General features: G+C 36.2%; 1 protein-coding gene across 1 annotated transcript in view; it reads left to right on the plus strand.

Annotated features, from left to right (window-relative positions):
- LOC150096667 (very long chain fatty acid elongase AAEL008004-like) overlaps positions 1–17330 on the plus strand; it is a 135022-nt gene that overhangs the window by 42611 nt on the left and 75081 nt on the right. The window contains exon 3 of the mRNA XM_090407819.1: positions 48–128. Within this exon, the coding sequence (XP_090263945.1) occupies positions 48–128 (81 nt within the window). The remainder of the gene's footprint in view (positions 1–47; positions 129–17330) is intronic.

Below are 17330 nucleotides of genomic sequence, written 5' to 3' on the forward strand. Positions count from 1 at the left end.
AATTTCATTAGAATGAAACATTCCTCATAAATTTTTTTTCATTGCAGTTTGGAATCTATGGATGGTTTGGTAAATATAATTGGAAATGTCAGCCTGTTGACTATTCTTATACACCTGAGGCCCTTGGAGTAAGTAACAGTTCTTACAATAGGCATATTTTTATATATAAATAATTCAGGCTGGTGGTGAGTGAAAATTTTATTGCTATCATACTAATAAATTATATTACACAAAATATGTGTTATAAAATTTGTACAAATTAAATTGCAATACGTTTTTGGCAGAAGTTACCAATTTCCTAAGGATGTAGTTAAGGAATTAATGCACAGTGCTTACGAAAAATTATAAAGAGAGACATTTCAGTATGGAATATGTCCACCCCTAATTGCGATGCAGCTCTCCAAGCATTGTACCATGCTTAGCACCAAGTGATGCAGGAGTTCTTGAGGCAAACTGGCCATTCCTCCTTCAAAGCAAGAATAAGGCATTGTTTGTATTCTGGAGGGGGAATTTCAAGCAGCAATGCATCTCCCTGTTGCGTCCCAAACTTGTAAGGGGTTGAGATCTGGGGAGTGTGCTAGCCACTCGATTCGATTAATATCCCTGGTCTCCAGAAGTATCTCCACTGCTGTGTACGCACAAGCAGTGGAGTGGCATTGTTATACACAAAAATTAATTCTTTGCTTACAGCACCACGGAACAATCAAACATGAGGTTGAAGAACTTCATTGCAATATTGTTAACCAGTCTTTGTCCCTTATTCCAGCACTTATAGCTTGGTGTGTCTATTAAGTGTTATGCCTTCCCACACCATGACTCTGGCACCATTGTATCTATCCCTTTCAAGAACATTCTTGCAATGGTACCACTTTCACGCCAGATCAAGTGTCATCTAAAATTGGAGGAAAGACTAAAACAGCTCTCATTTGTGAAGAGTACATTAGCCCATTGGTGTCTTGTCCAATTTTTATGGATACAACACCACTGAAAATGTGCCATACAATGAACTGTGGATAATGGGATGCAGACTATAGGCCTACTTGTTGCAGATGCCTTGCCATGGTTTATCAAGATATCTGCATACCTGTGCTTGAATGGAGCCGACTTGCAAGCTAATCTGCTGTTGTGTATCAATAATGATTTGCTGTTATCATGGAGCATGAAGACACCAAAAATGTGTCTTCATGCTCCATGATAAAGTGAGAGCAACCTCTTAGCAAACATCTGGAACATTCCATTGGTTTGAAATGCTGCCTAGAGCCTGGATATAACGCTATGTGAGATTCCAAACTCTCTGGCAATATCATTAATTCTACAGCCTTCAAGTTTTCCAATAATTCTTCCCCAAAGAATTATTGGAAGTCATCTAGACGACATCTTTAAAACATTACAAGACATCCAAGTTTGCAACTTTATTCCTTCATGAAAAGAGCTTCCTTCAAACACAATTCGCATATTGCAGCATTTTGCTTTTTATCCTGTTGAGTACTACCATGTGACTCCTTTTGTGTGCGATTCAAAAATTTAAATATGTACTCACTTTTTGCTTGAAATTGTCAGTTATACTAATTGCCGCAAGCTGATTTGTCTGAATTTGCAGTTGCAATTTTCAGAAAGTGTCTATTAGACTTTGCAGCTCATGCTCCCTTAATCTGTCTTCATAATCAGTATCCCAGAATCCTGATATTATATTAGTTACATGCTTCTGTCCCCTTTTCCATTATTTCATCATTCTCAAAGTATGCAGATACCACTTGTGAAAGGTTACAAAATCTATATCATATCATTGCCATTGTGAGCAAGAAGTTAAGCAGGAAAGAAGGAATATCTTGACGTGTTTTTTGAATGGCTGAAGATTTTAGTTATTGAGAAAGACAAAGTGAAAGCCACTGTCTCCTTTTGGATAGCATTCATGCTCTTTTTGAGAGAATATCAATCTCCTGCAATTAGTCCTTTAATCCCCATGTAGGTCAGATGCTAATACTACTAATAATAAAACATTCTTATGCAGGTTTTTGTGCACTTCCCCAAGTGCATGAGTCCTCTTTCAAATTTTGGCAGAGTTGGGATTTTTAGGTTGTGAACAGTTGTACTGGAAGTAGGAAGTAGCATCTTGAAGAAAGTACACTATGCTATAATAAATTTAGTTTAATCCTTTATCTAAGTGTAAGCAAACAAAGTAGTAGGATCCATGTTGGATCCTACTTCTTCTCAATCTATACTTTGGATCCGACATTTACTTATTACAATGTTCTTAACCTAAAAAATAGTTGCTAGTTGATTTCTAATGCAAATATAGAGAAAATTTATATTTATAGACAGCACCACTCTATATCTGAATTAGTTCAAGAATTGAAGATAAATCAACCCTCAACTATTTCTCCTTAATATGTATACTGGCCGAGTATATTTGACTTACTTAATTTACCCGTTTTGGTTTGAATATTTTATAAATGGTGCAGTAAAAGAGATTCAGGCAAAATATAACTTTAGATAAACAAAAACAAACATTTAATTTAGAATCACAAATTTTACACTTAAATTCAAATCAGTAATTAAGATATCACAAACATTTTAACTCCTCAGGTAAATTCAATCATTCAACTCATACAATGGTAAATCTGTTATCTCTATAATACAGTCTTCTCACAGTTCCTTAAGTTCCAAATACAACAAAAATTGCAGTAATACCTCTTCACAAACAAACACTTTTAAATTTACACTTTAGCTAACTTCCTCAATAGTTACTGTTAGTATAAGGAAATTCTAGGATGAAACTCTCACACTTCTCTGTATAGGAATATTAACGGTTGAAATAATCTTACCGATAATCTTTTTTCTTCACCTACTTATACATAAATACTTTTTATAACTGTAAACACTTAAACAGTATGCGGCACTCATTAAAATAATTCTTCTAAGCAATAACTGAATTAATCATCGGTCACAATACACATAAACAAACGTTGTTGCATAAAGTTCTACTGATCATTCATGAAATAAGGCAACACACAATAATTCCTTAACTTGAGGTTTTATATGCACAGTTGTTCACTCTTCCGGCATTCAATTAATTCTTTAGACACTACAATTCTAAACACAGCTAACGGTAAACTTCAATTTTACAGCCTCTACTATTCTCTAGTTACTCGATGCTTTATTTCAAGATTCTGTGTGTCCTTGACAGGTCGGCTCTGAAATTATATCTCAATTCAAGTATCGCTAGTCTAATTAATAGTCTCTCAGCTGTTTTCTGTAGCTATAATTGTTATTCTACAACTTATTAGCTAACGGCTTCTCGACTAGTAGACTTTATTAGCTGTTTGAGTGACTTGCCGACTCGCAATTATCGCACTGTGATTCCCGAATGCCGAATGCTCCGATTCCAACCTAATGCCAATCCTCTCCTTTCTCTCTCTTAATTAATTAATAAGTTCAGTGTTCATTGCTTATATATCCATTCTTCCCGCCTAAATTATTCTCGTGATTTCTTTCTAAAACTCTTTTCAATAAACCTTCTCTTCACGTGGTGTATCAAAACGTGCTCGCTCACTTACATACGTCTCCATAACAACAAGACAAAACATAATAAAATTGAGCTATTGCATAACGTTAAACTTCTACAAATAGGAATAAATAGAGAATATTTGCATTTCAATTAATGCGCAGTTAAATTATCAAATACAAGTTCTTATAACATTAATATAGTAATGAATAAAATAGCTTAATAATATTTAATACAGTCTTTTCATTATTAATACATATATCTTTGATTAATTAATTAAATATTAGATAAAATTAAAGGTAGTTATATGAATATTAAATTATAAACAAGTGAATTACATTAAATAATATTTACACGTCTAGCCTATGTGATGGAAGATCATGTTGGATTCTGAAACAAATAATAATTACTCCAATCTCTATATAATCAGAATCCAAACTATGCTATAATAAATTTAGTTTAATCCTTTATCCAAGTGTAAGCAAACAAAGTTTGCACCTGAAGTATCTTCAGAACTGTAAAGGCAACTCGCAGTAAAGGTGGACCAAGCTCTCATCACTCCTTGTCTCAATATCTCCCATAAAGCAGAGCTCATCTCCTTGCGGACATGTATAATGCTCTGCATTAAGGGAATGGCCACTACCCAGACCAGTTTCGACCTTTATTATTGAGGTCTCGTCAGTCCAACATCTTCCTCTAAATCCAGAGAAATTTAATAATAAGGTGGTACACCTTTTGGCAACTCGTATCGGTAAATATGACTTCTCCATTGCTTCTGCCTTAACATCACCACTTCTGGGTCTGACTCCCACTGACGAGACCTCAATAAAGGTCGAAACCAGCTGGAAGCTTGGGTGATGAATGGCAATGCCCATGAAGTTTTAACTGAGGCTCGGCTTTTGCTGTCACCCAGGTCCTGGGTGGGGGTAATGAATGGCAATGCTGTAGCCCGTGAAGTTAACTGTGGCACGGCTGTTGCTGTTAGGTAATGAATGGCAATGCTGTAGCGCGTGAAGTTAACTGTGGCACGGCTGTTGCTGTTACCCCTCAGATGACATATGAGCAAATGAGCGGCTCTGCTTGGTGGTGGGGTGAGCCTGCCATGGGGTGGAGTCAATGCTGAGAGTTCTTCTCAGTGGCAGGGTGAGCCTGCTACTGAGGGGAACAACACTTAGTTTTTGGAGTTTGACCTGTACTTGAACATTCAATAAAGGTCGAAACCAGTCTAGGTAGTGGCCTTTCCCTTAATGCATAGCATTATACATGTCCACAAGGAGATGTGCTTTGCATTATGGGAGATATTGAGACAAGGCGTGATGAGAGCTTGGTCCATCTTTACCACGAGTTGCCTTTACAGTCCTGAAAATACTTCAGGCGCAAACTTTGTTTGCTTACACTTGGATAAGGATTAAACTAAATTTATTATAGTCTAACCAAGTGGGAAAAAACTTCCAACAGTACACTATGCTGTTTGGAGAGTGTAAAGCCACAGCGGAGATGTGTTAGTGCCAGGGAACGCTAGATTATGTTAATCCAAGAAGAGAAATCTGATCACATATAGCAATCCGTGTATTATCAAAATCAAGGTTAATGGAAATCTTTCTTGCTAGAGGTAAGACAGACTATTGTTGTTATCATTAAGATTTACATGATTATCACTGCCCTACTGACGAATTGCAAAGAGATCAAAATTTGAAGCATTATAATGGAAAATCTTGAAGATATGAATGATTGCAACTATAAGATTTTTGTCAAACGAAGAAGAATATATAGAATATGGGCTTGTTTCCATGTTGTAGAAACAAGTAAGAAAGTTTAAAAAGACAGTATAGGATATGTGTCAATTCTTTAGCACATTTTTATAGCCTCAACAGAAGGGATACCATTAGGGCCAAATGAGTCATTGGTGTCAAAGCTATTCAAGATTCTTCTGATTTCTTTTGATGAAAGACCAGATATGATATGGAGTAGGCTGTTCTTGGTAATGAGGAAGGTAATTAATTAGTTTAGCATGTTGTCTGCCATAACGTCAGATATGACAGACAACATGCTAAATGTATCATTTGAAAACATGTTTATGTTGGAATCCAGCCACAGTGTGTCACATCTTTATCCCTGTTTATGCAATTAGTTGTGCTAATCTGTAATACTGTATGTAACCCACTGGTGAATGGCAAGGCACTATCATCTGATGTTGATTCAAACGACCAGTGTTTGCAATGGTGGTTACCTTATTAATAAATTTAGTTTTTCTAATAAAAATGTGTTTGTTTTATTCCTTAAAACAATCATGGTGGTTGGCTTACTCCTTATATTTTCCTACCATTGCTAGAGTATCTCAAAGCCCTGTACTTTTATCATACTCTTCATATATATATACACAACTTTTCTCACTGTCTTCATATGATTGCAGGCCACGACATTCTGCATCTTTATTAAAAAAAAAAAAAAAATTATGGCTCAAATGATTCATGCTTTGAGCCATAAGTTTCAAACACTCCTTGCCACTTTGTTATGGATGATGGGGACTGCCATGTGAACTACAAATGCTACCAAAACACATTTTTCTGTATTATCCCTTATAAGAAAGATCCACCTAAAGACTTCTTCTTACCCCTTGGATAATGTTCAGTTCTTTGAGATTTCTGTTTTTTGGGCTCACTTCCACTTCTAGTCTTTCCTATCACACACATCATATTCATAGCTCCAAAATATGGATTTCCTTATTTTGACAAAAAAAAAGATGGCAAAATGGGATTTTGCTCATCGATTTCTCATCCATTCCATACAACTGCTAACACTGTATAAACTCTAAATTTTAGAATGTTAGAATATTTTCTCACTTGGGTTAAAGAAGCAAGAACCTCTCTGAAAATGCTTGATGCTAATCAGAAAAGGGCAATTTAATAGACTATCCCTCCTCTCTCTCTCTCTCTCTCTCTCTCTCTCTCCCCCTCTCCATTTGCTTTCTTGTACACTTTCTGATTCTGCATTATACCTTTTCTGTAAGTATTCATATTTTATTTGAATCCCATCTATAAAAGATGTAAAATTCTAATTTTTATACCATGTGTTTAGCTAAGGGTTAGATTATTTCCAAGCACCATTGTTAAAGATCATTTGTGATGCTTTTTTTTTCCAGTCACTTCATATCTTAGACTAATAAGTGGGGTAGTACTCACATAGGTTGTCCAACTGAAGACCTTCAGACATTTATGCTATAGTGGGATTCAAGCTCACAACTTTTTGGTTGGAGAGTGGAGATAAGAGAATAGAAAAGGTTGGGCACTGTCCTTCTGAACGCTCCATTGAATATACTAGTTTAAAAACAGTCTGTTTCTACAGGCCTTTCTCCATCAGCCAGATATCACTTAATACCAATCGCTTTTGGCAAATTTTCATATACCATTACTGTAAATTTTTTTCCCTTTGATCCTAATGCTGCTGGCATTAATAAACATCCATGACAACTGATCATTAGGCAGAGATACCTATGTCTGGTGGTCAGTTGTTATGTAATCTAATGATTTTTTGCCCCTTACAATTGTTCATTTGCATGTGCACATATAGTATTAGCATTATTTCCATGCTTCCTTGGAATCAGAAGATTCATGGAATCCAGACTCTCTACAGACCACAATAACCTTTAAAACTTTACATCATTTCAGCCTAAGTTGAAGTAATGCAGAAGTCATATTTCCATATACAAGTAGCCAAAAGATGTCGCACTGTATTACTAAAATACTCTGGATTAGAGATACATGTTGAAAGTTTTTCCACCTGGTTATACTATAAATTAAAGATGCCAAGAAATACTAAGGCAAGTGATGTGAAATCATTAGCCTCTATATACTCCCACTGATGAGACCTCATCAGTCAGAACCAGATCCAGAAGTGATATGGAGATGATTTCTGCATTACTTCAACCTTGGTATCACTTCTGGGTCTGGTTCCCACTGATGAGACTTCAATAAATGTTGAAATAGGTCTGGTATTGACCCTTCCCATAATGCTATGCATTATGGGAAGTGGGCTGGTAGAAGATGTCAGAAGAAGTCAAGAAACTTGGCTGTCAGTAGAAGATGTGGTCACTGGAATTTAACGTGATGGGTACAGTATTTTCAGGGAGGATAGAGATGATAGAACAGGGGGAGGAGTACTGCTGATGATAGCTGATGTGTTGCAGTCAAAGAAAGTAGTATATCAAAATGATAGACATGTGAATGAGAGTTCATTTGAGGCGGTCTGGTGCGAAATAGTGACCAATGCAACCAAATATACAGTTGGATGCTGCTATAGGCCAGGGAGTACAGGGGGAGATATTGAATTCATGCATCAGCAAATTAGTGCAATGAGTGGAGGTTTAGTGATTATTATGGGGGATTTTAATTATGGTGATATCAATTGGAAGGAGGAAATATCACGTAGCAAAAAGGAAATGGAGTTCATACATTTTCTACAAGATAATTACTTGAAACAGCACATAACTGAAGGGACACATGGTGTGAGAGTGTTGGACCTGGTTACTGGTTCAGAGGATATATGTATAAGTAAGGTGTCCTCGTTACCTCCAATTGGTGAAAGCGATCATGTGGTATTGACTTGGGAGGTTGCAAAATTTGTGGATTTTTCTGTTAAGAAGGAGTATATACAGGTTAGGCAATTATAACAAGCTTCGGAGTGAGCTTGCAGCCATCCCATGGCAGAACATATGCAGGGGAAAGATGTTAGCAGTGCATGGGATAAAATCAGCGGGTATCTGAGGAAAGCAATATTAGATTGTGTCCCCATGATCAGGAAGTCAAACAAGGCAAGCGTTAGATGGATGAGTAGTAGTAGTATCAAGCTTAATCTGCAGAAAAAGAAAATGTTATGGAGAATTTACAAGGAGAAAGGCAATCAGTACACCCATGAGCAGTACAAGCCTCAAGCTAGGAAGGTTACCAGCATAGTAAGAAAAGCTAAATCAGATTATGAGAAGACCTTAGCCAAAGAGATCAAGGGTAATCCCAAAGAGTTCTTCCGCTATGTGGCAAATAAAAGGAAGAATGACTTCGGAATAATAACTTGGGTGGATGCTGATGATATTGAGGTGACAAAATCAGATGTAATAGTCGAGTTACTGAGTGATCATTTTTCAAAAGTCTATCACCCAAGTGAGGATATCTCTGTACCTGTAGCAATAACTAATGTGAGAATTGAATCTAAGAAATCAGAGGTATTTAATATATTGCAAAATTTAAATGCAAACACTGCTGTAGGTTTAGATGGAATATCAGCTCGGGTGTTGCATGAATGTGCAAATGAATTGTCAACTCCTTTTACTTGGATATTTAATTTAAGTTTGAACTTTGGTGTGGTCTCTAGGGAGTGGAAGTTAAGCAAAGTGGTTCCTTTGCATAAGGATGGCTCTAAAACTGTGGTAGTTAATTACAGACCAATCACCATCTCAGGAGTAGTGGTAAAAGTATTGGAAAAGTTGGTTAAAGACAAAATTCAAGAATGGGTGGATCAGGATATGATACTCTATAGAGGCCAACGTGGTTTTGTTAAAGGTCAATCCTGCCTTAGCAATTTATTAGCTTTTTTTTTTTATAATAGGATGACATCTGAGTTGGACAAAGGAAATGGCTACACAGTGGTACTTCTGGATTTTGCTAAGGCTTTTGACAGGATACCCCATGGAACACTGTTACGCAAATTGGAACAGATGGGAATAGATACTAAATTGGTGATATGGATAGGAGAATGGCTCAGGGAGAGATACCAGAAGTTGGTGTATGGAGGAGCCGAGTCCAGGATGAGGTAGGTGACTAGTGGTGTGCCTCAGGGCTCTGTGCTTGGGCCATTGTTGTTTAATTTGTATATAAATAAATGAGAAATGGCTTAAAGGGAGATATTCAGTTGTTTGCTGATGATGCAAAGTTGAGTGGCGCATTAAAAAATCAAGGTGATGTTGAAAGTTTGCATGATGATTTAAATAAGCTGGTAGAATGGGCAAAAGGTAATGGATGTCAGTTCAATGTGGAAAAGTGTAAAGTCATGCATTTTGGAATTAAAAGATTACCAGCTGTGTACTACATTGATGGAACAGTACTCCAAGAGATTGATGAGGCTAGGGACTTAGGGGTGTTGGTAGATAGGGAGATGAAGTTCAGGGGACACATTGCTGAGGTGTCCAAGATTGCACATAGGATTACTTGGTTGTTGAGGAACACACTGACATCCAGAGATAAAGAGGTTATTATTTCCCTTTATAAAGCATTGATACTTATACATTTGGATTACTGAGGTCGGGTCACCTGGATTCCTTGGAGATGAGGAGGTTGTGGAGAGGGTTCAGAGAAGAGTGACTAAGTTGGTGAGTGATGTAAAAAATGTTCCCTACATTGATAGATTGAGAGCTTGTGGATTGCAGAGGTTGGTTGATAGGCAGAGAAGAGGGGATATGATAGAAACATTTAAATTACTGAAAGGTTTTATAAGATTGATGCAGGGGAAATGTTTCAGCTGTGTGATATTGATGGAAGAACAAGAGGTCATCTCTGTAAATTAAAGAAGCGTGTGGTTAAGGGTGTCAGAACAAGGTTTTTTGCCTGGAGGGTGGTGAATGAGTGGAATTCATTGCCTGACTTAGTTGTGAGCTCTTCGTCTGTAAATTAATTCAAGAAGAGATATGACAGATATTGTTTTGCCAGTTTGGGTCTCCCGCGATGAGTCTACTGACTCCATGGAGATACCCATAATAATAATAATTATACATGTCCGTAAGGATATGTGCTTCGCATTATGGCAAGTTGCCCAGTTGTGAAGTTATTTCATGTGCAAACTTTGTTTGCTTACACTTGGTAAAGGATTAAACCAAGATTATAATTTCATGGCATCGTTAATTTATAGTATAATCAAGTGGAAAAAGTTTCAACTTTTTTGCACTTGTTTTGGGTTGCTGTGTAAACTAAATGAAAAGGTGGAGTTTTTAATTTGAGCTATTGAATATATGCTGTATTTTTATCTTGGACTACAGAGGCAAATTTTTTTGAGAACCAGGTCTTGGATATGGGTCAGGAATTTGCAATGAAGTGGGAAATGAATCAAAAAAACAAAAACAGTAATCTGAATAAGGAAAAGAGATATAAAAATTCCACAAGTCATTCCAGGTGACACAGTTGTAGTGCCATAAAGTACAAGGTTGAGATTGGTTCTGTATTTTATTATTATTGATATCTGACCTCCATGGAGCCAGACCCATTGTGGGAGATTCACACTATTGCACACAACGCTCATCCAACCGTGCTTTAAAGTGATTCAGTGTGTGTCTACATTCACAACATACTCAGGCAATGCAATCCACTTACCAACCACTCTCCATGAAAAGAGCCTTCTCCTCACTCCTCTGCTCACACTCTCCTTATACAGTTTCCAGCGATGGCCTCTTGTTCTATCCCCCTCTCCCATTCTATGAAAAATCTCTTCCATGTCAACCTGATAACAACCCCCTGACTAGCTTATATGTCTCAATCATATCCCCCCCCCTTCTTCCTCCTATTTACGAGGCTCTGTAACTTAAATTCTCTCAATCTGTCCTTGTACTCTACATTCCAAAGAGCCACTGACCACCTTTGTGAATCTTCTCTGACCCTTTCCAACATATCCTCGTCACCATGAAAACCTGGCAACTGAATCTGTGCACAATAATCCATATGAGGTCTGATCAAGGCCTTATACAATTGCATTATAACATCTCTATTTCTGCATATCAGGGTCTTGCACATCATCTAATGTGACATCTTCACAACTTGTGCAATGTGTCCCCTAAATTTTAGGTCCTTGTCCACCATCACTCCTAGATTTCTCATCTCCTCTACTTTCTTTAAAGTTTCCCCACCAAGTGTACTTTGCATCCCATCATTGCTTACTAAATTTCAAATCTTACACTTTGCAACATTGAACTGATAGTTCGACTTACCTGCCTTTTCATGCAATTTATTCAGGTCCTCTTGTAAGGCCATAACATCTACTTGACTCTGCATTGCTCTCCCAGTTTTGCATCATCTTCAAACAGTTGGATATCACTAGTTAAACCCATCCCAATATCATTAACATACAAATTGAACAACAATGGTCCCAAAACTGACCCCTCGGTACACAACTAGTGACCTTTCTCTTTCAGGATACTGCACCCCATATACAACTTTCTGGTACCTATCTGACAGCCAGTCACTGATCCAACTCAGAAGGCTGTTATCCAGTCCCATGTGTTCCAATTTATTTAACACCTTGTCATGTGGCAATCTATCAAAAGCCTTTGCAAAATCCAAGTACACCACTGTATATGCATCTCCCCTGTCCAAGGTATTTGTCACCTTGTTATAGTACATAAGTATGTTAGTGAAACATGATTTCCCCTTAACAAACCCATGCTGATAACCCAGGGAATGCTGCTGTTGTGAACCCATTTCTGTATCCTACCTCTTCCCAATCCAATCTCTCCAGTACCTTCACCACAACTCCAGATATACAGACAGGCCTCTGTTCCTGTTATTGGTGTTTGGTTTAGTTCTTTTAGTATGTCTTTATTTCTCTTTTTATTTATTTAGTCTTGTATAACCTGCTGTCTTTCTCATATATTTCATTTCTCCTGCAGTGATTCTTATCTCCTTCTCTTATTGGTCATCCTTTCCTACCATGATAAAATATGATGCATTCTTAGTTTGTGTTTTTTTTTTTTCTCTTATGACTATTGCTGGCTTTATTTTGGAGAATTTGTCGATTTTGTTGGAAATATCTAAATCTTCATTGTCACTTAATTTTAGCCCAAATAATTAAGTGTTGACTGGTGTTGATTTATTGTCTGCTACTATTTTAATTTGGAAGGGCATTTTACCTTTGAATTCCATAGCTTTAGTTCTTTCTTGAGAGATTGATACATTATATTGTTTTATTGTTAAATTCATTTTACATACAGATTTTTATAGATTGTTTCCTTGGTTTGTCCAAATATCAGTCTTCCTGTAAAAAGTAAGGTATCTAAGATTAAATTAGTTTTTCTTTGTTACCTTCTATTCTTTGGTTATTTCATTCATGTATATCCCAAATAATACTGGAAATAGGGGACATCCACATCTGAGTTATCCTGTTACTTGAAATATTTTGGTTCTGTTCTCACCTTTTTTTTATACTTATTATCATTTTCTCATTGGCTGTAGAGATGTCTTTTCAAAAGCATTTTTATAATCTGTGAATGCCAGATGCATTTCTTTCCAAGTTGAATTCTTTTTTCTCATTTAGTAGTTTTTGGATTAATATAGAAACTATATTCATCCAAAATGAATATAGAATGATATAGAATCTTCTTTTTCCAAAGCCATTTTGTTCTTCATTTATAATTATCTTTTCTTCTAGCCCCTTCCCCTCAGAATAGGGTTGATTCCATTTTACAGTATTTTGGCATATATCTTATGTTGTTGCAGCTTCTGTGGGGATAGGACATTTTTAGAAACTATTTTTTGTGGTATAAAACCACAAACCAAGATGTCAAGCAGAAACTGTTTTTATTTCGATTAGTTTCATAAAATACTTTGTTTCATTTGATAAGGAAATAACATGAATAAACTAAAAACTAGAAAGCAAATAATAACATTTAACATCTCCAGTGGAAATATTTTAAAATGTTTATGCAATGGTAAGCATGCATTCACTATTATGCTGGCTGCTGGTTCATGAGTTGCTGTATTTCACTAGTAGATACATGTTTGTTGTGATGGATTACGGAAGACCAGACTTGATGTAAAATCAAAAACTGAAATGCTCCACATTGATTACAATTTTTACTCAAGAGCATTCAAAGAATCAGTTGAAATGTAAAACATCCTCTACAGTGCAACAAAAAAAAAATGAATTGATTTCATTTCAAGTCTGGCGTTTTTCCATTGCATCTCGTGATGGGTGTCTAAGGCGTAGTCAGCAAGCCCTTAGTGATGGAAGTGGATGTAGTCCTTTATGCAGCAATTCTGATGTTATCTGTCCTACTTGTTTGGCCATAATAGGACAGTTTACAACTGCATGGAACCTATTAGACACCTGGCAGGTCTAGGGACTGTGACTAGTCTTTGCAGGAGTGAATAAGGGATGCCAATTTTTTATCTGGTTTCCAAATGCTTATAAGGTTATATTTTTTTAGAATTTTTGTTAGTTTACCAAATGTGGTTTGGATATATTGGATGGTAATAGATCTGGTGTAGTATCTGTTCTGGAGAAGTATAGTTTGTCCTTGTTGTACAAGGTTTTAGTAATCCCATACTGTTGGAGAGGGGTGGAATGGCTGATGGTGAATGTGTCTATCTCTGCGTGAGGGTGAGGTTTGTAAACTGAGAATGTTGGGGGATCCATCAGGTTGGTGTGTAATCAAGGTGACTAGGAAGGGGAGACTGTTGTTTTTTTTTCTTTTTCCAAGGTGAACTGGATCCTGTGGTGCTGGTTATTAAGATGTGCTAGAAAGGTGTTAAAAATGTTGGAGCCACGTAGCCAAATGGAGAACACATAACTAACCAAATGGAGAACTAACATAGCATAGCTAAACTGCATGCAATGGAAAAAGGCCACCTTACCCCACAGGAGCAACTTTAAAATGTGAAAGACTTTTCTTGGAATCCCTCAGCCTTAAGGAACTATCCAAACCTCAACTGGGAAACTACCTCAAATCTGGAAAGCACTCATCCTAAAAAGTTTAGTCCAGCAGCCAAGAACACCCATTACAGCCCACTGTGGGACAAGACAGGGCAAAATAGAGACTTCATAGTTCTGTTTAGGTTATTTAGGACTTCAGACTTACCTTTGTTGTTCTGCTTCAATTATATGTATCCTATGTAGCACTTGCATGCACATATCAGTTTGTTCATTGTTCTGTGATTATGGTAATTTAACTATGCTTAAATATTGGAAATATTAATTAAAAGTTTTTTGTAATTAATATAGTATACATTATTAATTTCCCTAAATAATACCATTGTGAATAATCAACATATAAGCCTTCTCAACAGAATTGCTGTTAATGACTTGTGTTGCAATACTTTGAGTACCTCTATTTCACATATCTGTATTCTCCATTATCAGTAATAATTTATCTACAGTGTGTTAATTGAATGTATGAGAATGAATCAGTAATTATTATTACTATCTGATTTAAAGTCTTTAATAGTTATTTCATAATAGTTATGAGTTATTAAACTCATAATAGTTACTTCATTATGCCCATACTGGGTACTTTTAGGAAGATAGTAAAATTTGCACTTAAGCCACTAGTCACTAATCATTATTTCCTATATTTTATCACAGATTAGAGAATCATCAGAGCATATATGGAGGCATTATTTGAGTAGGTGAAACTTAGTGAAGAACCAAAGCAAGACTTAGCCCTAAATTGTGCCATCTGTTATTATTCTTTTCTCAGGCATCTCCATGCAGTCAGACTTATCATGGAAGACTTGTAATAACCATTATTATTATTAACATTTGACTTCCATGGAGTCAGAAACTTATCATGGGAGGTATGCACAAAGCTCATCCAACTGTAACTTAAATTGATTCAATGAGTCTGCATTCACAACACACTCAATCAATGCTTTCCACTCACCAACTTCTCTCCATGCAAAGAACCTACTTCTGACTCCTTTGCTCACATCCTCCTTATACAGTTCCAGGGTATGGTCTCTTGTTCTATTCCTTTCTCCCATTTTATGAAAAAAATTTCTTCCATGTTAGCTTGTCTCGTTCACAGATGCAGTATGACCTTTGCTACCCTTGCACTAATAAACCATTAACTAATCTCACAAAGCTTTGCAGATTACATTCTTTCAGTCTGTTTTCATACTCCACATTCCAAAGAACAGCTACCACCTTTCCTAATCTTCTTTGGACCCTTTGTAATATAAATCTTTGCATAATAATCCATATGAGGCCTGATCAGGGCCTCATACAATGGAATTATAACTACTTTATTTCTGCATGTCAAAGATAACCACATCGTTGCCATTATCCAATGTGACAACTTCCTTATAATTACTGCAGAGGACATAGTTGAGGTATTCAGTGAACAATTCATAAGGGTGTTTCCTCATCAGTGTCAAATCATAAGAAACTTGTGTGTAGAGGAAATAGGACAGAATGGCTTAATTGTGAGTGAGGTATATGAGTAAATTTGACATCAGTAAGCCAATAGAATTTGATGACTATTGCCACATGTCATAAAGGGAAATTTCCAGAGAATTAGCAGTAGCCTTGGCATACCTTTTTAATAAATCTTACAATAGCACAAGTCCCAAGACATTGGGACCTGTGCTATTGTGTATGTGTGTGTGTGTGTGTGTGTGTGTGTGTGTGTGTGTGTGTGTGTGTGTGTGTATATATATATATATTGTGACTGTTCATTTTTACTTGGTAGAAAATATTATAAATTAGTTTAAATGACTGATACCGAGAGATAAAGAGGTGACGTGGTTTATTTAAAAAAGATACTACTAGTTTACTAGTTTCATTGAATGGATCAACTTCTTCAGGTATCACAAACAAAGAAATATACAAAAAATAACAGACTTAAAAAAATTACATTAGCAGTACTTGTACAAAAGACAGTAGTACATTCTGAAAACAGTGATGCGAGCTCAAGTTCCAAACAAAAGTTGACTACGTGCTGTCACGAGTGCGCCAGTATTGAACAGAGGCAATGTGTGCGTCAGAGAGATTGAAACTTAAGCTGCTGTTGATATGGGAAGAATCTAAAGGCTAATTCCTCTAGATTCAACAATTTTTCTTTCAAGTTCATCATAGCACACATGGATATTAGAAGTTTGTGTCCGGTCCACAATGTGTTGGCAGCCTTCATCTGAGTTAACAGAAAAAAGAACGTGGCTAGAGAGAGCGCTGGCTCTAGTCCTGTTGTTTTCAAAATGTACTACTGTCTTTTGTACTAGTACTGTTAATGTAATTTTTAAGTCTCTGTTATTTTTTGTATATTTCTTTGATTGTGATACCTGAAGAAGTTGATCCATTCAACTAAACTAGTAGTATCTTTTTTAAATAAACCATGTCACCTCTTTATCTCTCGGTATCAGTCATTTAAACTAACTTATATGTATAAGCCTTCTCAACAGAATTTCTGTTAACGGCTTGTGTTGCAATAACTTGAGTACCTAAATTTCACATATCTGTATTCTCCATTATCAGTAATAATTTATCTACACTGTGTTAATTGAATGTATGAGAATGAATCAGTAATTACTACTTGATCGAAAGTCTTCAATTAACTGGAAAGAAAGTAAAATCGTTCTTATTGAGACAATTTCAACTTCTGTCTAAATGATTTTATGATTCTTATCCATGAATGGTAAATGCATGGTACATTAGTACTAGGAGTGACATAATCTGGGAACTCTGCTCTCTTAAAGACTGAACATGGGTGGTACTCTCACATTATGCAGTGAAATTCAAATAGACATGATATTTGAACCCACAGCCTGTTTATTGGAGAGAAGATGCTATCTGTTTGACTAATCTTCCATTGTGCTCGCATTATGAATTTTTTTCTCAGATGAGAACTCTGAAGAAGACAGTGATTACACAGTCCAACACAATTTTTGCTGACTTTTATATGAGACTTGTTTTTTTTTACTAATTTGGGTGCGCTGATTTCAAATATCAAACCCATTTTTCTCTATCACGTCAGGTTTTTCCTCTATGGCATTTTCTTTTTGCTAATTTGTAAGTTTTTGATAGTTTTAAGGAGGCAGTACTATTTAGAGGATCAAAAAAATCGATTTTTTAATATTAT

This window comes from Typopeltis vanoorti, chromosome 18 (assembly GCF_054136105.1).
Source record: "Typopeltis vanoorti isolate ZY-2024b chromosome 18, IOZ_Tvanoo_1.0, whole genome shotgun sequence".
NCBI classification, from domain to species: domain Eukaryota; kingdom Metazoa; phylum Arthropoda; class Arachnida; order Uropygi; family Thelyphonidae; genus Typopeltis; species Typopeltis vanoorti.